General features: G+C 32.5%; 4 protein-coding genes across 9 annotated transcripts; 3 read left to right on the top strand and 1 right to left on the bottom strand.

The window, feature by feature from the left end:
* Nucleotides 1–1006: 1006 nt before the first annotated feature.
* On the top strand, nt 1007–5475 carry LOC107925947 (BRCA1-associated RING domain protein 1). 2 transcript variants are annotated; one of them, XM_016856711.2, is made up of 12 exons: nt 1007–1399; nt 1485–1538; nt 1630–1697; nt 2077–2408; nt 2617–2949; nt 3079–3179; nt 3375–3561; nt 3681–3823; nt 4059–4149; nt 4460–4625; nt 4747–4865; nt 4954–5475. In XM_016856711.2, exons 1-12 carry the CDS (start codon nt 1305–1307, stop codon nt 5299–5301), a joined length of 2037 nt encoding a protein of 678 aa, XP_016712200.2. In that variant the 5' UTR covers nt 1007–1304; the 3' UTR covers nt 5302–5475. The 2 variants fall into 2 exon arrangements, with proteins under 2 accessions (XP_016712200.2, XP_016712201.2); XM_016856712.2 differs by lacking the exon at nt 1485–1538 and having other exon boundaries at nt 1212–1399.
* LOC107937662 (protein NRT1/ PTR FAMILY 5.2) lies at nt 5449–9802 on the bottom strand. The gene is made up of 4 exons (XM_016870597.2): nt 9638–9802; nt 9341–9558; nt 6524–7095; nt 5449–6445 (listed from the first exon to the last, which is right to left on the bottom strand). Exons 1-4 carry the CDS (start codon nt 9777–9779, stop codon nt 5548–5550), a joined length of 1830 nt encoding a protein of 609 aa, XP_016726086.1. The 5' UTR covers nt 9780–9802; the 3' UTR covers nt 5449–5547.
* A 5794-nt stretch (nt 9803–15596) lies between these two features.
* LOC107937656 (glutathione gamma-glutamylcysteinyltransferase 3) lies at nt 15597–18942 on the top strand. Of its 3 annotated transcripts, none has more exons than XM_016870586.2 (8): nt 15597–15868; nt 15957–16113; nt 16198–16436; nt 16558–16721; nt 16974–17025; nt 17484–17711; nt 17888–18391; nt 18703–18942. In XM_016870586.2, exons 1-8 carry the CDS (start codon nt 15794–15796, stop codon nt 18769–18771), a joined length of 1488 nt encoding a protein of 495 aa, XP_016726075.1. In that variant the 5' UTR covers nt 15597–15793; the 3' UTR covers nt 18772–18942. The 3 variants fall into 3 exon arrangements, with proteins under 3 accessions (XP_016726075.1, XP_016726076.1, XP_040953868.1); XM_016870587.2 differs by having other exon boundaries at nt 15637–15868; nt 18687–18942; XM_041097934.1 differs by having other exon boundaries at nt 15672–15863.
* A 1114-nt stretch (nt 18943–20056) lies between these two features.
* LOC107937657 (homeobox-leucine zipper protein ROC7) lies at nt 20057–24176 on the top strand. Of its 3 annotated transcripts, XM_041097931.1 has the most exons (12): nt 20059–21132; nt 21254–21301; nt 21547–21609; nt 21731–21958; nt 22040–22132; nt 22212–22608; nt 22694–22962; nt 23046–23138; nt 23236–23502; nt 23601–23678; nt 23760–23840; nt 23927–24176. In XM_041097931.1, exons 2-12 carry the CDS (start codon nt 21284–21286, stop codon nt 24044–24046), a joined length of 1707 nt encoding a protein of 568 aa, XP_040953865.1. In that variant the 5' UTR covers nt 20059–21132; nt 21254–21283; the 3' UTR covers nt 24047–24176. The 3 variants fall into 3 exon arrangements, with proteins under 3 accessions (XP_040953867.1, XP_040953866.1, XP_040953865.1); XM_041097933.1 differs by lacking the exon at nt 23601–23678 and having other exon boundaries at nt 20057–21132; nt 23753–23840; nt 23927–24082; XM_041097932.1 differs by lacking the exon at nt 23601–23678 and having other exon boundaries at nt 20058–21132.
* The last annotated feature ends 65 nt before the right edge of the window (nt 24177–24241 follow it).

Below are 24241 nucleotides of genomic sequence, written 5' to 3'. Positions count from 1 at the left end.
CGTTAATTAATCAACTAGGTACCAATTTTGGGCGTTACGAGGGTGCTAACCGTTTCTTGTACGTAATCGACTCCCGAACTCATTTTTTCTGAATTTCGTGGACCAAAATTGTTGTTTTAATAAAGTCAAATCGCTTATTAAAAACAACTACTTTTTGAGGTGACCTGATCACACCTAAATAAAAAGGATCGGTGGCGACTCCCGTTTCCGTTTTCATTTTCAAAAATCAAATTGACCCCGTTTTACAAAAAATGGTGCCAACAATAATCAATATATTTATTACAAGTGTAATATTACTTATATTTACACATGTACTATATCATCATCATACATTTTTCATGTTTTAAATTTTTTACCACATAGAAATATTATAATATAATTATTTAATTAATAAATATCTTTTACTTAAAAATAGATAATAAAGATCTATTTACTTAAATAATAAGTAATTTAAATTCATGAATTACAATTATACGCTTATTTTTATTACACATGTATACATTTGGCTTTAATATATATATTTCATTAATTTAATAAGATAATATCAATTAAATAATAATCTATACTATTATATTCTAATATTAATTAATAATAACTTAAATCATTAAAAATCTTTAGATTTTTCTCATTATTTTGCCGCCTCAACTATTACTTAGTGGCATATTTACTATTTTGGTACTTTATATTTTTTTAAATTTATAATTCAATTTTTACCCCTTATTCAATCTAGTTATTCTTCTTATTTTCACTTAATTAAGCTAAATTCACTTAATTAAGATCTAATTAAATTCACTACTAGACTCATAAATATTACTAATAATTATTTATAAACTCATTTCATTAAGACGGAGGCTTGATATGTACTTTTTTAATGCCGTAAAGATTGAGTCGTTACAAAAAGTGCTAACAAACATAGATTTCTAAAATTGAAAAACAAAATAAATAAATAAGCGGGAAAATGTGAGGAATCCTTTCAAAATCAACGACGAAAGCGCGGGAGATCATTAACACAAAAAAGAAAAACACGCGGGCGAACTTCAAAAACATAAACCCATTCAGTTCCGCCAACTACAAATCTCAAAGGCCGCCTTTTTCTAACCTGACAAATCTCAGCCGTCCACGTGTAAACATATCCACCCACGTCAATCAGATGCGAAAGATCTCTCTGTCGTTTAGAGCTTCCTCTATAAACCTCTTAACCAGTCCCATCCCATCCCTGAAAACCCCTCGCTTTCCTTTTTATTTTATTTTAATTCACTCTCAGGAGAGAGCATTTTGGGGTTTAGTTTTAGAGTTCTCAAAGAATGAGCTTTTCGACTAAGCAGAATAGTAGCAGAGCAATGAATCCTTGGGTTCTTCATCTCCAAAAACTGGGTCTCGAGCTTAAGTGTCCTCTCTGGTTCGTGTTATGTTATTTTCGCCGTTTTTTTTTGAGTTTCGGATTTTGGATTTATTATCATTTTAAATGCTGGTTTTTTTTTCAGCTTGAACTTGTTTAAGCGGCCATTGTTGCTCCCATGTGATCATTTGTTCTGCGAGTTACTGTCTTTTCCTTCTCCATCTCCATTTCGAGTTTTGATTATTCATTGCTTGGTTTTAATTTTTTTTCTCTTTCCAAAAATATTGCAGTTCGTGCGTAGCAAGAACTGAGTTTGGTTTAGAGTGCCCTATTTGCAAAGTTCAATGCGCAAATCGAGGTAGATTTCATTTATTTACTTTGATTTTTCATTACCGAAAAAAGGCGGCGGAGCTAAAGAAGGTTAATATTTAGGTTTATCTTATTTCTGGACTTATTGAGTTGACGGATTTAGTTTGAGTCCATTTGTGGTTAAAAATTTTTGGATTAATATCGTTTTCATGTTTCGGATTATTTTTGGTTTAGTTAATTTGAGTTTAATTTTTAGTCTATTAATTTTAAAAACAAATTAAATTAAAATTTAAGTAGATAATACTTAATTTTATTGGTAGGTATTAGGATGAACGTCTCTCTGCTTTTCCATGATTATTTGGAAATTTGTTTTTGTTTTGTATTATGAGTTTCATTTTATGGATGACAAATGGCTGTGTTGGATGCAGATCTAAGGCCTTTGACCTTCATGGAGAATATAGTAGGAATCTATAGAAGTTTGGATTCTGCATTTTCTGCCAACCTTTCTCATTCCATTGAAGATGGGGTTGGCAAAACTGAAAAATTTGATAAGTGCAGCATGCAAAGGCGTGCTACAGATGTAGGTTACGAGACTCCTAACAAAGATGGAGTTGATTTGTTACGATCAGTTTCCCATAAACAAATAGGGGCATCTCAAGAGTCTAGGAATAGGCAGATCATCATGAACCAAGCTGATCAAGCATCCCTCAGCCCGCCTTCCTATGGTGATACAAAGGTCTCTGACAATGATAGCGAGCATGTAAGAATTCACCTTTCCTGCATTATGTTATAGCTGGATGTATAAATTCTTTAACTTTGTTTCTACCGTTTATGTTTGTAGCTGTATAACACTTCCCTCGGTCTTTAGACTGCTTATGTTTATACTATTTCTTGTGGAGCATTTTGAATTTTGTTCCATCTGTTTGTTTATAATATTACTTGCTCACAGTCTCTTAATGATTTCTCAGAGTCCTGCAAACTTTCCAGCCAAGGGAGCGGGGAAGAGAAATTTTGATGATATGATAGGTCTGAAGCAGAATGATTCTGTTTTAGGGATTGATGGTCATTTATGTGATTCCAAGAGACAAAAGAGGTTGAACTATGGGACATTAGATGGGGGTGCAAAAACCATGGATGATTGTCAATCAGATCTGCAAGCTCAAAACATTGTGACTTCTGATTGTCAATTAAGATCTCAAAATGGAGCACCTCTTGCTGGTACTGGTTTGCTTGTGACATCAGAGAACATGAATGTAAATAGGGCTATTTGTGAATTTTGCCAGTCCTCTAAAATCTCTGAGGTAAGGTCCTGTTGAGCATTACTTGATTCTCCCTTTTATTAAAATTTATCTTTAAGATAATATTTTTAAATTTTTGGCTTTCCTCATATAAGGAAGTTACTAGAGCTTGTATTCTTATAAATTTCGCAGGCCACTGGAATGATGTTACATTATATCAATGGAAAACCGGTAACAGGAGATGCTTCATTTGGCTCAAATGTTATACATGTTCACAGCTCGTGTATTGAATGGTAATTTATTGGAGACTTTGAATTGTATAATGTTTAAGTGAAAGGGAAATTATGGGTTTTTGTTAGGGAAGATGGTAGTTTCAGTGTACCTTGTTTATATATTATGGTCATGTTTTATTTTGACACGGTTAGCCTTTTCTTTTTGTTGTAGCTTTCTTGCTGCTAGAGATACACTTATATTGTCTTCAAATGCAGGGCACCTCAAGTGTATTTTGTTGGTGACAATGTTAAGAACCTTAAACCAGAACTGGCAAGGGGTGCAAAGCTGAAGTGCAGCAGATGTGGACTGAAGGGTGCTGCACTTGGCTGTTATGTGAAGTCTTGCCGCAGAAGCTATCATTTCCCTTGTGCAAAAGAGATTCCAAAATGTCGATGGGACTATGTAATTCTGCTGTACCATATTTTATATGAGATATGCTTTGATTCTTTGATGTTTTGCTTTTCCTTTTGTATGCTTTGCAATTTCAATTTTTTGCTTACAAATTTTTTCCTCTCTTATAGGAGGACTTTCTTGTGCTTTGTCCTGCCCATTCTTCAGTCAAGTTTCCAAGTGAGAAGTCTAGAAAGGCCCATTCTGCAGCCAAGTTCCCAAATGAGAAGCCTGGAAACTGTCTATCTGCTGATGATAGAGTGCCAACTGAAAGGTAATTAATCAATTAAAATATCTTAGACGTCTTACGCAGGTGTATAACTCCTTTGCATGCTTTTTGAGGGACTTAACTATTTCATTTTCATTTACTTTCTCTTAAGAAGAAAGAAATGGCAAAAAAGGCCAAATTATTTGAAGTTGTAATTTCTCTAGTTTTTGTTTCCAGTTATGGAATCTTAACTGGTTATTGAATTGTCTGGAGAGTAAACTGATTGTGGTTCTGCATGCAGTGGCCAGCTGAAATCCAACACTTTCTGGGGCCAGCCAGAGAATAAGAAAGATTGGGTTTTCTGTGGATCTGCTTTGTCTCCTGAGGAGAAGGTTAGATTAGATGAAACCCATTTTTCTGTTGAGTAGTTATCTTTTTTAATAATTATATCTTTGACTTGCGTATGTGTTTTATTGTGCTGAAAGGTAAACTTGTATACTGATGATATTTTTGCAAGTATTGAAATTTCTCGTTAATTGATTCTTTTTGGTGTTAAAAGTTTCATGATTGATGAAATGGATACACAAAATCTAATTTGGAAATTCTTTCGTTGATAGAATACCCTTAATGGGCTTTTCTTTTCACAACAATTGACTCTCATGTGGTATTTATTTAGTTACTTATTGTTTTATTTTATTGCAGTTTCTTCTGGTCAAGTTTGCAAAAATGATTGGTGTAACTGTATCCAAGTTTTGGAGGCCGGATGTCACTCATGTGATTGCCTCTACAGATGAGAATGGTGCATGCACTAGGACACTTAAAGTTCTCATGGCCATTTCAGACGGGAAGTGGGTTCTTAAATTAAATTGTGAGTTCGTTGTTCTTTTTCCACCATCCATGGGCCTCATTTTTCTTTTCCTTTGTTCCATTTGTGCTTGGTTAAAGTTCAACCACTACCCAAAAATTGATATGCAAGCTTGACTCTACAGGGATAAAGGAATGTGTGAAAGCAATGTATCCTTTGAATGAAGAACCTTATGAAGTTAGTCTTGACAACCATGGGTGTTGTGATGGTCCTAAAACTGGCAGACTCAGGGTATTGGATAATGTGAGTCTTACTCTTATGAACTTAAGTGTGCTAGTTTTTCAAGTTGGTAATGTTACTTTTGCAAATAAGTAACTTCTTTCTCTTGCAGGCACCAAAGCTCTTTGATGGCTTTAGCTTTTATTTTGTGGGTGACTTTGTGTCTGGTTACAAGGAAGATCTTCAAAATCTAGTTGTCACCGCAGGGGGTATTGTTTTGAGAAGAATGGAGGAACTAGTGGCACACAAAAATGGTGAACAGAGAGCTCAAACAAAGATGGTTGTTGTGTATAACCTGGATGCACCTCAAGGATCTGAGTTAGGAGAAGAAGTAACAATTATTTGGCAGAGGGTTAGTGAAGCACAGGATATAGCCACAAAATTAGGTGGACAAGTCATTGGTCACACATGGCTTTTAGAATCAATTGCAGCATGTAAGTTGCAGCCTTTTGTCAACTAACTAAATAATGATGATTGATTTTTTTTAGCTAAAGAATGACCAGTAACTTAATAGGCTAGTCCTGTTTTAGAAGGTAGAACTTGCTCTTTCTCTGTATATCTGTATTGTAATAGTCATATGAGCTCTTTTGAGCTTGGCAGCAACTAATTGAACTTGGATGGGGCATTTTCATCATTACATGAGCAAAGTTATTTTTGACTTGTACAATACCATTATAACAGCCATGAACTGGAATTACATGTGATATTAGTAACTTGTACCAGCCCTTAATGCTTCGACTTTACTTGAAGCTTTGTTCTGTGAAGCATCCGTGGCTTCCTGCAATCCTGTGTCTGATTCTTTCACATCTGCATTATAAACAAAAAGTTTGGCCACAGCCAAGAAGAAGAGGAAGTTTAAGAAGCCTAGTGCAGCCAAGAAGGCAAAATAATAGTCCAGGTGAGAGGTGTTGAGGTTGTCCAATATCCACCCTCTATGACCATGCCTCTTAGTCATATCAGAAACTGTCGTCAAAATAAAACTACCAAGGAAATGCCCAATCCCAATGCTGCTAGTGAAATATGAGGTTCCGAGGCTTTTCATCCCCTCTGGTGCTTGGTCGTAGAAGAATTCTAGCTTTGCAACTTCCACAAATGCATCAGCCACCCCTACCAAGGCAAACTGGGGTAGAAGTATGAAAATACTGAGAGGAATAGAATCATATGCACCCAGTTTCTGATGCTCTCGAGCGACGCTGAGTCTTTTCCTTTCAGCAAAGCAAGCAATTATCATAACGATGATCTGCAAGATAATGCCGATTCCCATTCTTTGAAGCAATGTGATGCCTCTGGGATTTTTGGTGTAACGCCTCACTATTGGAACAAAGTACCGGTCATATAGAACAATGCTGATCAACATGAAGATCGTAACAAATGCTGTGAGACAAGCCGGGGGGATTTGGAAATGAGGACCCATGCTACGATCGAGGGTGGTTCCTTGTTTGATAAACAATGTTCCCATCTGAGCTACTAGAGTGCTTGGAATGAATGTTGCTACCAAAATGGGGACCATTTTTACCATCTGCTTAGTTTCTTCGACTTGAGTCACCGGACACAGCTTCCATGCCGAGTTTGGCCCAGTCTTTACAGCAGCTTTGTCAAGGAATCTACAGAGAAAGTACAGTTATAATCAGTCAAACCTTAATGAAGTTCTTAATAAGCTACTAAAAACAGAGAGAACCAACCTTAAAGAAGGGGTGTAATCAATTCTGAATTGCTTAGACTTCGAGTACTCTTCCAAGCTAAGCTCATGAAGCTCTTTTGGGTCGGTCGGGACCGGCATGTTCCACTTCCTAACAGCAGCCACAAGCACTTGGAAAATCCTGGTAAAAGGACTGCCCAAAGGCAATTTGTGTCTATAGAATGGAGTTCCCACTAAGAACACCAAGACAGAGACCAAGAGACCAATTGTTGGAATGCCATAACCCAAACTCCACCCCACATTGTCTTGTATGTAGATCAAGAAAGTGTTGGAAAAGAGGGTGCCAAAGAAAATGCTAAACATCCACCAGTTAAAGAAAGACAGCTTTTGAACCCTTTCCTTAGGCTCGAAGTCATCGAACTGGTCGGCACCCATGGTGGAAATATTAGGCTTGGTTCCACCGGTTCCTACTGCGATTATGTATAGTGCACAGTAGAATATGCCTTTTTGGAAACCCGAGGCTCTTTTGTTGCAGTTTATTGCTTTGTAGCCATGACCACATGATGGAGGCCTCAAGGCAGGCACTGAAACTACTAGGGTTAAGAGGCACATTCCCTGTTTATTTTCCCATACATGTTTAAACAAAATTATTATCATTATCCCAACTAAAATGAAAATGAAAATTCATCAGTGCAAGCATGGCGTTGGATCGAACACGAGAATGGTGTGTATACGCACATGTAAATGCTTTCTTTATCTCACTGTTTGGGTTTGAAACTTATGGATTACTTGGGAAAGAGGTAACTGAAATGACATCAAAAGATTCATCTATGGGGATGGGATGGGACATGGAGGAAGACATGTCAAGTCAACTGCATTAAACTGATAATCAAACAGTGTCTGGTTTCACAATTAAAATTTAAAACCATGTCTCACTATCATTAAATAGTTCTTCCCCACAACCCATGATATCAGGAATTCATGTCGCCAATCATGCATGGATCGAGCTTAGCCATTGGCCAACTACACTCCACTACGATATTAAATATCGGATGTATATACATTTATGTAAGTACAAAAATATGTATAAAAGAACACTTAGCAATTTCTCTTTTTATGTTGATTAAATTATCTTTGCACATTTTTTAACAATATTTTAGCAATTTCATAATAGGAACAAAACTATCTTATCTTGAATTAACATGAATGAGAAAATTTCATCACTTTATAACAAGTCTAGATTTTTGAAAAAAAATCATAACAATGAAAGTAAAATGGATATGGACAACCAATACCAATCACTAAGGTCATAGTTTTTTTTCTTCTTCACTTATAAATAAACTGATACAGATTTTTAAGGAAATTAGGAATTTTGTGTTGGGAGACTGATATACAATTATAAAATTATAAAATTTTGAGGGCTAAAATCAAAGAATTTATGTTAAAAAAGTTTAAATTGAATTATTAATTGTGAGTGCAAAAATCGTAATTTGCCTTTAGTCAAAGGGCTACAAAAGGATTTAATTAATGTTTAAGAGTGATTAAGGTATTGTTCGATAAATCGAAAAATTACACATAAAAATGATTTGTTATATTAATAAAAATTAATGATAATAAATTTTAATTTTTATAAAGTTAAACTTATTAATATAATATTTTATATTATTTTAGATAGTTTCAAATAAAAATTAAATATAATAATTTGAATATTTTATTTCTTTTAAGATAATAAAAGATTACTTATGAAATGTGTTCTATTTCGTAAGTACGGATTGAACCCTCGACTTTATAAGTAAAGAATGAGACAAACATCCATTTATCAATTGCACCCTAAATTACAATTTTTCATGTGGCAAAGGACCTACTCACCTAGGCTTCACCTAGTAGCCTTTGTTAATTCTGAACTTTCAATTAAAACTATGAATTCCTCTATAAAAAAAATTAAAACCATGAATTTCAAAATAAAAAAAAAATAATTTTGGAATCAAAACTATGATCGAACCGATTATATTACTGATACTTGATTTTATCGGTTCAAATCAAATAAATAATTGAAAATTTATAAAATAAAATAAAAATTACTTTAAAAGTATTCGGTTCAACTAGCTTTGTCAGTTCAATTGATCTGTACCAATTCAAGAATCAACCGATTCAACCGACCGATCCGATTATGAAAATATTGGTCATAAAGACATTAAACATAGAAATAACTTACTTTTCAATGCTATCAGTTGATATGAAAAAAACCAATTATACTTAAATTTATGTTATAAACAAACGAGCAAGATAAACGAAGTTTGATTTGGTTTAATTATACGAATTTGGATTCTATTATATATTTATTTAAAGAAATAAATATATCAATTTATTTTTATATTAGATAAAAATAATTATATCTGTATGGAATATATAAACATAAAATGATTTTATATCTATATCAATTATTTGTAAGATTTGGATCAAATCAATATTTATTTTAAGTTTATTTAGTAAACACATACATATAATTACATGTTAAAAGAAAAATATTCAATTTTCTTTTGGTGTTATAAATATAAATATATGAAATTTATTTTGAGGGGACGAAGATGAACTAAATTTCATATTTTAGTATACAAATAGATACATATAAATATTCATAGTTAGTGAGTGTTTAAAAGAGATATATAGGAGTCGATTGATCTTTGCTTAATTGGCATGGGTATTGTTGTCAATGTAAGAGGATGCGAGTTCAAGTGTACTAAAATGTATTATCCTCTTATTTATTGGTTAGAGAAGGTTTATGAGTAGTTATAAAAATTACTATGCATTTCAACAGTAATTCTAAGCATTATGTCGGATAAGAAGAAAAAGAAGTTACCGAGAGATAAATGGCAGAGGCAACAAGGAAAGTCCAATAACGACCCAGATGAGCATCCGCAATATAAGCCCCTAAAACTGGTGTAATCCACACTGTTCCAACCCAGTTATTAACATTGTTCGAAGATTTCACTGTTCCTTCATGCAGCTCCCTCGTCAAATACACCACTAGGTTTGATGCTATTCCGTAATATGCCATCCTCTCAAACACTTCATATCCTGCAAATACATACATAGCTTCTGGGTTTCTCTCCAACACTGTATATATATATATAGCATTGGTTTTTATAATACTTACCAACAATGAAAGAACAAGCTTTCCATCTTCCAGTTATAGATCTCAACACAGGCCTGCCTTTAAGATCCACACTTCCATCTTCAGTATAGTCATCATCTCTTCCATTTGCTGATCCTTTTTCTTCTGCTAATACCTTTGCCATTACCAAGAGATATTATTAAGTACTGTCCTTTGTGACAACCCTTCACTTTATATAAAGGTTCGTTTGAGGGGACAGTTAATTAGCTGAGGGGAGATGGTTCAACAACCTCAAACTTGCTATGTGTAATTGCCAACCTAACAACGTTATCAGTAGTAATGAATTTTAAAACTATTATTTTCACCAATCTCCATCTTGGTTGAGAGCACTGTGGTAGTGACACTGACATGGCCGAATGGATCTTAGATTAGACACCAAAAATAACCTAAGAGAAATCTTATATTTATTCTTTCTTAATCACTTCTTTTCACCGAGTCTTCATTTTTGGTAAAATTTATGGCATGTCCTTTTTCTTTATTTAATTTTTTTAATGATGTTTTAATCCGCCAGAATCATTTCGGAGAATGACATTAAATCGATTGGACCAAAAATCAGTATAAACCAATTGAATTTACAGTTGAACTTTTTTTTTTAATTTTTAATAATTTTTTAATTAAATCAATCTAACTTTACTATAATTTAATATTTTTTTTAATTTTTAAATGTGACTTTTCAATGGTGAAACCAATTTTTTCAATGTGAATTTTGTCAAAATAATTTTATGTGGTTTATTTTAAAAAATTTTTGATGATGTGGCATATACATCGTACCATTTTTATTAGAGTTGGATAAATATTATACAATTTTTTTCCTTTTTCATGTTCAAAAAAATTGTTTCATTATATAAAAAATGTGAAGGTATATAAATGTCATGTGATCGTATGTTTAAAAGGAATTAAATTATGTCAAAATATTTTCTAAATTATCAGAAAAGTTCGATTTCGAACTGAAAAAGTTGATAGAATTGTAATTCTATTACATACACGTATATGCATGTAATAATCATATATTTAGAATATATGTGTGCGTTTAAAAATAACATCCAATAAATAAACATATTATTTGAAAATTAATATTAATAACAAAATATATAAAATTAGAACAAAACATATTAATTTTAAAAAAAGAAAATGGCACCGTAATAATATAATTCATTTAAAATGTGTAAAGTTATTTTTCAAATTTTCTCATTTAAGTTATTGTCATTTTTGTCTCGTGACACTATACTTAATTAAGAAATTAATGATAATAATAAAAGATACATATTTTGGAAAATAGTAAAACTAGAAATAACCCAATATTTATAGAAAATTAACATTAAACCCTTCAAGAATGCAACTTTATATAAAATTTGATCCTTCATTTTCATTTATTTATTATATTCAACATGGTTCATTGAGAAACAATGAAGAGGCACTTGGATAAAAAAACTACTGTGTAAATATCAATTTTGCATGGATTTTTCCATTTGATTTCATCCCCTTGTCCTTGAACAACCTTGCAAAATTCCAATCTAAGCTTATAATTTAATAAAAAATAATGTCTAGAATTACTCATAATTTATTCCCAATCCATAAATAGGAGGAAAATATATTTTAACGCACTCGAACTCATATCTTTTTGCATTGATAATAATATTTATGTCAATAAAATTAAGACTCAATCGACAATATAAATATTATTGGGAGAGACAAAGTGTCGCAACTAGGATATGAACAAACAAAAATAGATGGGCAAAAAATGAGCCAGTGACAAAGACAGATGCTTTAGGGTTAAAGACAAAAGTATTATGAATGGAATCAAAAGAAAGGAATGAAAATTTCTAAAATGAAAGGAAAAATTCCACCCTCGAATTTTAGTTTGATGATACCAGTTAGGGGACATTCATGTAAAACCACACATGTTCTTGTCTTTGTTTGGACATGTATCAATTATGGTATATGCTTTTTTCGCCTGCCCTAAACTGATAGGCTTAATATACAATTTCTCAATTTGGTACTTAAATGATATTATATAGTCTAATTAGAACTACTCATAAGTTAGGCTGTGTTTAAGTTAGGCCAATGCAAGGTATTTAAATTATTTTTTAAAACTTGAGATTGGTCCGGACAAAAAAATGGGCCTACTTTTTGTCCAACCCCAGCCCAACAAAATTAATTTTTTTATATTTTTTATTTAAAATTAATTTTTAAAAAATATAATACAATAAATGCATTAGAAAATGGCTAAAATAATTTTTTTAACACATTAAAAAGTATTTATATTAAAAAAAACTACCATAAATATAATAAATATTTTATTGTATTAAATATTTTGGGTTGGGTAAGTTTATTTTAGGGTATTGGGCAATAAGTTTAATTGGTAATTTAATATATATATATAATTATTATTTAACATATATAATTAATATAATATTATTTTATAACATAACATTCGGGCTGAGCTAGGCTCGGATCAAAAATTCTTGCCCAAAGACCAAGCCTATTTTTCAAGCCTCGTATTTTGTTCAAACCCTCCCTTTTTTAAGTAGGCCTTTGGGTCTGGATGGGTGACTTGACCCATGAACATGTTTAGATCCAATAAATATTTGACATGTGTGTTCTAGTAAAGAACATAAATACTTGATAAAGACAAAAAAAAATTAAATTAAATATTAAAACTAAATTAAAATATCAAATAGTATATTAACCCATAGAGGTCAATGGTGGGGCTTTGGCTCATTTAAGGAAATGTTGTATTTTAACTTTTAGGGGGTTGTGGCTTAACTAGTTACATGTACTTAAGCTTATGACCCTTTATATATATATTTGGTCATCCACGAGTTGAGCATTAAACTATGAAAAGGGGTTTTCATTTTCATCACATATTTTATTAAAATAATCATAATTTTAGAATAAGAAAGAAAATTTTGAATTTAATATCATTATCCAAAATGTTAATGTTTCAAGTACCATCTAAACTTTCACTTAATGTGCAATATAATATTTGTACAAATAAAATATCTGATTAAATTGATACATAATAAAATAGTATAAGTATCAAATTTTTTTTTTGGTACAAGTACACAAAAGTTCAGGGCTAATCACGACAACAACGCTCATTCAAATAATATAATTTTTGGGGTTAAATCACTATTTAAGACTTGAACTTGGTAACTTTTTCTACATTGGGGCCTGAACATTTTATGATCTAAGCTAGGTACTGAACTTTGTAATTATTCTCATATTAAGGCATGAACTTTAAGGTTTTTAAAGACTAACTTGGATAAAAAAAGAAGCTGAAGTCCCAATGTGGAAACAATTGTCAAATTGAAAGCTTAACTTGAAAAAAAAATCGAGGCCTCAGTATGATAAAAATTGTCAAATTTAAATTCCAAAATGTGTTTAACCTAAAATTTTAAATCGAAAAACAATAAATTTATGCATTTAAATTTACCATAATATAATTTTAAAATATATTTAAAATTTGTGTTTTATATATCACAGTATTAACAATAAATTACCATAATTTTTATATTTGTACTATAATTTAAACTGAATATTTGTTAATACTAAAATAATGTTTACATGGCATTGTGGTAGTATCACAAATACCATAAATGAAAGATATTTTGCATTTAAATCCATTATTCCATTACTTCTGAAGTTTTATTAATTTATAATTAGAATTGTGTTTATGTGTGATTTTAATATCTAAAATATGATTTATATCCTCAAATTAATTTTTACAAAAAAATATATTAATTGCTTAAAATTATTTAAAATTAAAATTTTATATATCATGATAATAGCGAATTTAAATATCATTTAAGCTAATTTTATCTTTAATTTACAATATTATATCATAAATAGACATTTTATTTATTTTTCACAATAATTTTAATAAACATAAAAACTTAAATCACACTTCTCAAAAACAACTTTTCACTATTTTTTTAAGTAATGCTAAATTATGACGAGTTTAGAAAAAAAAGTGTATATAAACTTTTTTTTAATTAAAATGTTAGAAATTTTGGCATTGATACAACTTAGTGTGAGTTTGAATGGGTAGTGCGTTTAGGTTATTTTTTGTCTCACGCTACAGTATTGTTATAATATTTAATCTCATCGCCACTATTGTTTTTACACTAACCGCAAGGAACCACATCGTCCATCAAAACCCACCCTTAAAAAGTTTTGATACATCACATTTTTTTTTCTCGAGCATAGAGAAGAATTTCTCGATTTAATTTGAGTATACCACTTTTCTAAATGTTTAGCTACAAATTTTTAAATATAAAATAAATAAAAAAACTTCGAGTTAATTCAGATTTTCGCACTTGAAAATTGTAAAAAATAAAATCAGATGTGTAAAATAAAATTTTTTAAATAAATACCTCAGAAAATAATGTTGATAATACAAAATGGATAATCCCATATTTTTCTAGTAACGACTTCTAACAGGGTTTAGATGTAGTATTTATTTCAACTTATATTTTAGTTATTTATGTTTGAAACGGCATGTTCTAATCACTTACTTTATCGTGTTATAACATTTTAGTCAGTGAGCCATTAATTATTGTTAACAGTGTAATGGTAAGCTGATATGACACGCTAAATCATCATTTCAAAAAAAAAAAGATTAAATTAAACAATTGGTCCTTATATTTTTTTGTTTTCAGCAATTTAATTTTTTTTCTTTTATATTCTTTTAACTTTATCCTTTTTTTTTTCTTTTTCTTTTTCCCATTCTCTTATGTTTCTCCCTCTATTTTTCTCCCTTCTCCATTTCCTTTAACTTAGTTTATTTTTTTATTTTTTTTTATATTTTCCATTTGTTAAAGTTTTTTTTTATGTTTATGGAAAAATAAAAGGTGAAAGATGGAACCAAAATAAAGTTTGCTTCACATATTATTACCCCACAATTACAAACCCTCATCGTTCATCACTGCTTTAACGAACTAATTTGGAGCTCTCAATGACCTAGTCCACAACTTCGCCTCACTCAAAGACCTCGCCAACCGTGACTTATGTCAATCTACCCTCAACAAAGTTTTTCGAGCTCATTCCTTCAGCCTCCTAACCAATCCCTACGACCACCTTATCTATCTTAATGACTATGCTATTTCACGGATTCTTCAAATGAGCTCTACACTCTTAATGACTAAAATGACCACCATATGAAACTTACCCTCAACTTTACACAAACCAGTTTGGTTCCATGCTCCCTTTCTCTTTTCAGTTCATCCATGCTCAGCTTCCAATCAAGCTTGCTTGGTAATATCCAAGAAGGTTTAGATTAATTCTATCATTTGCTTAATTTTATTCATCAGAAAATAAAATAAAAGGAAATGAATAATCTACACGATTCTGTAAAATATCTAGAAATGAAAAAAATAGTTTTAAATTTAAATAATTCAATTTATGTTTAGCTTTGATTAAAGATATGATTTTTATATTGATTAGTTAGATCTGATTTAGTTTCAAAATTAAGTTATTCAAATCGAAATTTGATTAAGAATAATTGCTATTCGTTTTCGAGTGAAATTCAATTTAGGAGTAATGTAAAAGAAACAAGGACTTGGTTTATTTGGTGGGTAAAGATTATGTTTACTAGTTTTAACAAATGGACAACATAAAAAACTACCTTAAAAGAAATAGAGAAGCAGAAGAGAATGAAAAAAGAAGAAGTTAAAAGAACATAAAAAAATAAATTGCTCAAAACGAAAAAATATAGGGACCAATTATATAATTTAACCTAAAATTTTCATTTGAAATGATGATTTAACGTGCTACATCAGCTTACAATTACACCGTTAACAGTAAGTAGCAGCTCAGTTACTAAAATGTTACAACACGATAATGTAAGTGACTAGAACGTAACATTTCAAACATAAGTGACTAAATTGCAACATGAGGTAAACAAAAGTGACTATTTTGGAATTTACCCAAAAAGAAAAGTGGAATTTCTGAAAAAGAAAGTGGACTCGGAGAGTTGACTCAAGTCTGAGTTTTGCGTTCACCATACGCGGATTACAGAAATGTGGTGGGCTGGCAATTGGGATCGTTTCTTTATATCTACCTCCGCCGTGTCATAACGCTACGGTGACAGTCAGAACTTAAAACGACCAAAAAGAAAAAAAAGAAAAAAAACAGAAAATGGCGGTGGCGGGTCTTTACAGAAGAGTTCTTCCCTCTCCTCCTGCCATCGAGTTTTCTTCTCCCGAAGGCAAGGTAGCTGGAAACCAATGAACATAAACCCTAATTTATCTCTTTCTCATTCTCTAATCTTTTCAAATATTTTTAATTTTCTTTTTACCAGCAATTGTTCACGGAAGCTTTAGCGGGAGGAACGGCGGAAGGGTTTTTCAAACTAATATCATACTACCAAACGCAATCGGAGCCTGCGTATTGCGGACTCGCCACTCTCGCCATGGTCTTAAACGCCCTCGCTATCGATCCTGGTAGAACCTGGAAAGGTACTTTTCTTCCCCCCTTTTTCATAATTTACTTAAATTTCGAACTATCCAACTGAATTAATTAATATTATTTTTTTAAATTAGGACCTTGGAGATGGTTTGATGATTCAATGTTAGATTGTTGCGAGCCACTGGAGAAAATCAAAAGTCAAGGCATCACTTTTGGGAAAGTTGCTTGTTTGGCTGTTTGCAATGGTGCTCAAGTTGAACCTTTCAGGACCGATCAATCTAGCATTGAAGATTTCCGGGAACGCGTGGTCTCTTGTACTTCATCAGAGGATTGCCATTTGATTGTCTCCTACAATAGAGCGGTTTTCAAGCAGGTAATCATTTCATTGACTCGAATTTCAACATGTATATACAACTACTAATTGACCCTTTATTTTTTTCTTGAAAACCTTTCTATTTTTGTGCTTGCCAATTTGAAAATGTGATTGGTTGCAGACAGGATCGGGCCATTTTTCTCCGATAGGGGGTTACCATGCTGGAAAGGACATGGTTCTGATTTTGGATGTTGCTAGATTCAAATACCCTCCTCATTGGGTTCCTCTTTCGCTTCTTTGGGATGCCATGAATACTATTGATAAAGCAACTGGACATTGTAGGGGGTAATCTGATTTCTCCTCTTCATATATTTAGGCTCTTATTAATGGTTGTTACTTGTTACTTTAATTGTTTTTTGTTTTCTCTGCAAGTATGCTCAGCTTCAATTCGCATTTCGTTTGTAGCTTCTAACTTGATTTTAAAATATACCTTTTATTGGTTGATTGTATTATAGTAAATTATGCAACCTGCCAGCTTGTTATTAGTGGCAACTACCTGGTTGTGTCCTAATGGCAATTCATGCTTGCTTTTCTCAGGTTCATGGTTATGTCTAAGCTTCAGAAAGCAACATCTGTTCTTTACACTATGGTACTTGAATTTATCTTTGGCAGATCAGTCCCATGTAACACTTTCTTTATGTCTTGATATAAATCGTTTTACTAGTTTCCTTTTTCCTTCTCAAGTGTCAATTTACTATATAATGACTGTTGAATGAGTATAGTATCAAATCGCAAAATCTGATTCATTATTGAAACTTAAAAGTGGCATTGGAATTTTGATTATGCTCTTTATTTTTCATGCAATTTGAACCTGGGAGATGCAGGGGAATTTAAAATCTTCAAACTGAATATGGGAATATTGAAATTAAGATTTACTTATTGTATTATGATAAAGTATTTCATTATTGATGTTGATAGTAGAGCTCCTTTCCATCTCTAAGTGTTTCTCAAATCTGGATTTATTTTTTCTATATGTTCTTTATGTTTGCCAGAGCTTTATTGTTCAAAGAGGTGATAACTGGTACTACTATTGTGTATCAAATGCAGAGCTGTAAACATGAGAATTGGAATGTAGTCGCTAAGTACTTAACAGAAGATCTTCCCCTTTTGCTCACTTCCAAGAATCTAAAAGATGTTAATGATGTATTATGTGTGGTATTTAGATCAGCACCTTCCAGTTTGAGGGATTTCATCAAGTGGATTGCAGAGGTTCGGAGACAGGATGATGGCAGTACCATTTTAAGTGAAGAGGAGAAAGGAAGGGTTGCACTCAAGGTATGATGGGCATATTTGTTTATCTTTCAGTCAACTACCATTTATCTTTGTCGTTAATTCCTCCTTTCAAAGAGTGAATTTCAATTTGCAGCTTCATTTGTTCAAATATTTCTTTTTCTGATTTCTTTCCATGGCTTGGAAGAGAAAGTAATGGAAAGAATAATTTGAAATTTCAGGAAGAAGTATTGAAACAAATACGAGAGACTGAACTATTCAAAAATGTGACGGGATATTTGGGATTTGAGCGTTCATTGTGCGAAAGTGAGGCACCTTTGGGTTACACAGATAGCTTGGCTGACAGTGCGGCAAATGTTTGTTGTCAAGGAGCTGGACTTCTAACTGGGAAAATTAGGTTGTTAAACGGGTGCGGTAAAGATATAAAACTTCTAAACTCTGTGTGTAAGGAGCCTGTCACAGTGGTTTCTGGTACTGTAACTACTGATGGCACTGAACAAATGGTTGATATGCTGATTCCGTCATCTGAAACAAAGCCCAGTTGTTTATGTGATTTTGACCAAAATAGTTGTTCTGGTATACCTCCATCAATAGGGGACGGTCTGACAGTACTTATTTTTGCACTGCCTCAATATACCTGGTTGGGCCTTAAAGAGGAGAAGCTACAGGCAGAGATGAAAGGCCTTACATCTGCAGACTGTCTCCCAACTTTGCTCCAAGAAGAGGTAATGTCTGGTTTATTATATTTTTTTTTCTTTGTTTTTTGTATCAAATTCTTCGTATTTCCTTTTAGGAATTGACTTTATGAGTTTTTCTTAGACACCAGTTTCCGTTCTCTTCTGGATATCATCCCCATTTTAGACAATTACTGTAGCCACTTAAAGCTTTTCACATATCCTAACAAATAGTCCATAGGCTTTTGGCTAAGAATTCAATAATCTTTCATGGTTTTTCCTGTTTGATACTTGTTATTCAGTCGTAATATATATTTTTTCATTAGAAGTAAAAAGTTTATCTCAGGATGTCTGCTTGACAGGTTCTGCATTTGCAACGGCAGCTCTATTTCCTCAAGGCTGATCTCAATATCTCACCCTCATCTTCTTGATTTTTTCTTCTTAGAGAATCTTGTTGAATAACAACACTGGACAAACTTCTGTATTGGATTCATTATGAAAGTCATTTGTGTCATTTACTACTAATATTTATACATCAACCACATTTTGTTGTGAACATTCAACATGCAAAATAGAATTTCTATTATTATTATTGTTGAATATATTTTTATGCATGTGTGGAAGTGATTCCTTGCATTCTGCATCCTAGTTAAATTCATCTGATAAATGCTGCAGACAACTGATTTTTTCATCTTTGAACCACTCTGTTTAGGAGGGAAAAAATAATAATGAAACGGATTGAGCCATGTTCGATCTAGTTTCACGCTAAGCGCTTATATAAAAGTATACAGGGCCACTACCCTTATTATCCACTTTCGTCTATTAAACAAGGTTTTTCACTATTATAGGTGGATTCAACATTTAAGGTGAGTTTGGATGGACGATTAGGTGCGGTGCGGTGTGTTTAGCTTACTTTTTGTCTTACGTTATAGTATTGCTACAATATCTAATCTCACCGTCATCGCTGTTTTTACACTAACCGCAAGTAAATACAACGCCCATCCAAACTCACCCTTAGGCTTACTGAAAATATTTTCAGTCTTCTCCAATGTTTTTGTCATGTAAAATAAGATGGTCAACGTAAAAGATTTTTCAGTCAATGTTAAATTATCTCTTTATTCCCGTAAAATGTTTTATCAAATATTGTTCCATAAGACATTTTTAAAACTGCTAAGGGTATGTACATTGTAACATTCTCATACCTGACTCGAACATCGGATCAAAACACTAAAATGTTACATTCTCTACCACATTCTTTACTTATCAAATATTTTTTTAATAAATTTTCATAATTTTTTAATTTAATTTTTTTATCATAAAAGTTCAATATCCACTAATTAATCATATTAAATTAATTTTCTTTCTTGTTTCACTTCAACCACATAATTTATCTCAATATCTTATTACACTTTTATTATTTCATCAACATATTTTCTCAAGTTTAACAATTTAGTCCTTGTCATCATAAAATTTTCAAATGTTTTCACAATTTCATTTTTACAATACTTTATGTATATTTTATCATCTCATAACACATTCGTTAAGCTTTTATCATAATTTCCTTATTCACATAAATTGTTTCATACTTTAATTTTTGTACAATTTTCAATTTAGTCATGTAATGTATTCAAATAACAGAAAATATTTTACATAGATTCTTTCAAACACTAAAAAATATTTATTTTCCAAAAAAGTAAGTCATTTTCGGAAATAATTTTTTAAAAGTCATTTTCATTTGGAACAAACAGAAACTTATATCTTAAAACCAATACTAGTACATACAAAGTCGATATGGTATTTATAACATTTATTTAAGATCATGATACAACCACAGTCATGTGAGCTGCTACCAACCAAAGGTGTAATCAAGGGACAGGCGTTGTTATCGGCATGCCAATAACAATGGTCAAAATACCTCGAAACTAATAGACTCTAAGGATTAATCGTGTTGGTGGCAACTACTTTGGTTCCCATCTGAGTTTGTCATAATCATACTCCATGATAACTGTAAATTGAAGATTACCATCAAGGAAGTTTTTTTTTTTTTTTTTAAGAACTGATAAACATGCAGGAGCCAGCTGAATGAACTGATGAATATGCAGCTAAGCACTGGCCATGAACAAAGAACAATGCGAGCACCCCATTGGGGACCATGAACTAATGAATAAGCACTGACTAAACTAAAGTGCATAAAGGAATGTGAGTCAAAACCTCAAAGGGTGTCCATTTATATAACTGCCTTCACCCTTGGGGACCTTTTTTAAGTATAGGCGGGAATGTAATGGTAAACAGAAATGATTCTTTGTTCCTCTATAAAAAAAATCCCTCTTTTTCTCCCTTCTCTGTCTCTTTCTGGTTATCTCCATTGAAGAAAGATTTAAGACTTTGTTCTAGTTTCCAAGCTATATATTTTCTCATTTTCTCAACAATCTACTTTTTGACTCTCTTTTTCTTACTTCTCTGTAATCTCTATTAATCCATCTTTTCTTTCTGTTTCTCTTGTTTTCTTTATCACATTCTTCATTAAAGAAAGTCAAAGAGTGGATTTGGTTTTGAAGCATCACTCACATGATAAAAGCTTGAAGGGACCTTTTTTTTTCTTTTTTTTTAAAGTTCTCACTTGTCATCAATCATTGAAAACCCATTTTTTTTTCTTTTCAATTTCTTGAAAAAAATTCTGTATGTTACATAGTTTTCCAAGAAATAGGAATTTCTTTCAGGTCAAGTCTTTGCTTTTTTTCTTGTAGTCCCAATCAGTATATTTTCATCCTTGGACGGCTAATCTTTTTCAGGTTGTTTTCCTCTCTTTCTTTCTTTAATTTTCTTTCCAGTGGGTTTGGCATGTAAATGAGAAACTTGGTAACTATAAGTTTGAAAGTTTTACTTTTAATGTTGATGCATTATGTCCTACAGGTTTGGGGACCAAGGTGTTGAAGATCTAAAATGGATGGTGATAAACCGGTATTAAAGTTTCCCACTTCCCATGACCTTTACTTGTCTAATCAAGTTACAAGTGATTCATAATTTATCTTGAAAAATGACCTTTTGTAGAAGCAATAAAAGAGTTTCGTATTGCATGATCAAACATATGTCTAATGGATTGACATTAACGACGGATCAAAGTGGACTTGTATGATACCGAAACAAATCACTTTAGGAACTTCAAATTACTAAGTTGAATCCTGATAATCAGCTCCTTACTACAGGACAATGCCTTGCCTGATGAGAAACTTGATTCTACCCAGCCAGATGAAACACCTGGTTCTCCTGTAAGAGATTTGCAGTAACTCATGATGTTGAATATGAATTGTCACCAGTACTTTTGTTGATAGAATTTTACCCAATTGAACTTGTATGGAATGTAATGAAGCTTGTGTCCTTGTGTTGCAGCCTTCTCATCCCTTGTCAGGGTACTTCTGCAATGATGCTCTTCAGTTAATCTTGAATATTGCTGCTGAAAAAGACCCATGGTTCAAAGAACATGGCCTACATTCCGAGAGGATACTGCCGAAATTTTTCTTAATGCCAAATGCTACTACAATGAGCGTCGATCTCTCCATTGACAGTGCGATTCTTCCGCTTCCTCCAAGAGACTTAGTTTCCATGATGACAGATGTGGTAGGTTCATATTCAGCCCTTTGATTACTATAGAAGCTAATGTACGTATGTATACTGAAAATATTCCAAACATTACTGCAGAAGACATGGGCTTCAAGGTTTTCCCACATTGTTTACAGTGGAAAGGGTGAGAAACCGAGTGGAACTTCTCTTGAAATACTGGATATACAAAGGGTAAGCTTCTGATATTATCCTCACTTGAGATGATATAAAAAAAAGCCTTCAAAGTTCAAAGGGTATAATTGAATGGCAGGTGACTGCAGAGTTTTTGAAGCCAATATCTGTTGTACCTTTTAGTACAATAGAAAAATTAACCTTCCTTAGATTCGTAAAAGAGATTAGACACGATATGTGGGCAGTAGTCGATTTAGACTTTGACGAGTGCAGCGAAAGGCTATCGAGGATGACCATTGGAACGTCTGTTGCTAGTAAACCCAAGGTTGAAAATGCATGCAGGAGAAAACCATCAGGGGTGATCATTGCAAAGTATGATGATAGTAAATCCAAGGTCATATGGATCGAAACTATGGAATTTCCGATCGACTCCGATTGGCCTTTCAAAGCATATTGCTGGATCAGTGTTCTGAAAAATGATTACAGGAGGATGTCCTCAGATTTCTTAAGTTTTGAACTTGGAACAGAAAATGAAGGTTGTATTTTCTGCTATTCTAGCTATGACTTAACTTCTTTAAGGTAAAATGGAACTATTTTTTACTTGCTTCTTGTGTAAAACAGGATCAAGAGGTGAATTACTGGGAGTTTTTAAGGAAATGGCCAAAAACATTAGAATCAAGTATGTGGATAGCATAGTTGCATCTGCGGACAGGGACGGATGGAGTGGTCATCGTCAAGAAAACAAAGAAATCTGGTTGAAACATAAGTTGAACTCTCAAGGACCATATGCAGGATCATGCATTTTTGTTGCAGTTGTCAAATTTAATGTCGAAAGTAAAACGTCTCGGCCAGTTTTCAGTTACCTCAGGGAAAAGAACTTGTACATAGATGTATGTACCTTCTGCATACATACATGATATTTTTTGCCTAAGTGATATTGAGGCCACATGTAGGACTTTTTTTTCTAATGCAGTGGTGCCACACCCGAATCACACAATGGACTGATGAAGTAATTAGAGTTGCTTCCCCAGATGGTGACACTTACTGCATTACTCTAAATAAGGATGTGGGTATTTTATTTTATTTTTTTTCTAGTTTTTTTATTACAAAGAGTTGCAGAGAGAAGATATATGAAGCTAATGTAGCTTCTGCTTCTGATGTAGCCATTCGAAGGGTATGTGTTGCAAGAAGCTTCAACTGATGGATTTCACTCCTTTGTTATATCATCTCCGATCAAAGAATCCGATTTTGATAAGAATCTAAGCAAAAAAGAATGGTCTGAGCTGCTCTTGTATCCTTCTGGATTTACAATAGTGCCAGATATGAACTTGTGCATTAGCATTTCCTTGCAATTAATGGACAGCACTCAACAAGATGCTATTAAGGCTATGCAACAGTTTCATCTTGATCTCATCGCCGAAATAGAGCAGGTATATATATATGTATATATAGTACACTATGCTAGCTGTTTGAGCAAACAACTGAACGGAAAATTAACTTATTATAGAAATATATCTCCTAACCGCAGGAAATTTTCCCTCCCAAGCAATCTGGTTTACAGATTCCATTAAGTGATTATTTTAAGCAAGCAAAACCTGATTGTGCTGTAAGCATTGATCCAAATGTCAAACTATTTTCCTCTTTCCATTATTTTCATTATGATTTACTATTTTTTTCAAGTTTTCAGTACTTTCTGAAAACGGGAAGATGCAAGTTTGGTTCCAAGTGTGCTTTCAATCATCCAAGCTATGTTTTGGCTACAACTTCAGTATGTTTTCTTAATTTTTGCATACTCTGTTGTTTGTTTTTTTTTCCCCAGCTTTTTTAAGTAACAGTTTGATGCCATTTTCGCAGGGTGTTGCTTCAGAAAATGATGAGGCGTCATCCATCCAAGAAGAGAGGGCTGAGAAATGTTCTTGCTCTGCAACCTGCAAAGGTAAGCACCCAAGAAGAGAGGACCATAGCCAAAATTAAGCTAATCCAAGGAGCCATTGATAAACTGAAGATGTAATAAATACAAAAGGGACAAGAAAGAACCCTTATTGCAGTTGTTTTTTGTCTTTCAAGATGTTAGAAATTGAATAAAATTGTAGGTTTCTTTTAATACTTTTAGTCTTGCATCATATATATAGTTTAAGCATGATTTGAATCCTTGTGGATGAATTTTCC

Source organism: Gossypium hirsutum, chromosome D07 (genome assembly GCF_007990345.1).
Source record: "Gossypium hirsutum isolate 1008001.06 chromosome D07, Gossypium_hirsutum_v2.1, whole genome shotgun sequence".
Lineage (NCBI taxonomy): Eukaryota > Viridiplantae > Streptophyta > Magnoliopsida > Malvales > Malvaceae > Gossypium > Gossypium hirsutum.
Note: the sequence above shows the minus strand (reverse complement) of the source record. Positions and strands in the feature narration are given on the sequence as shown.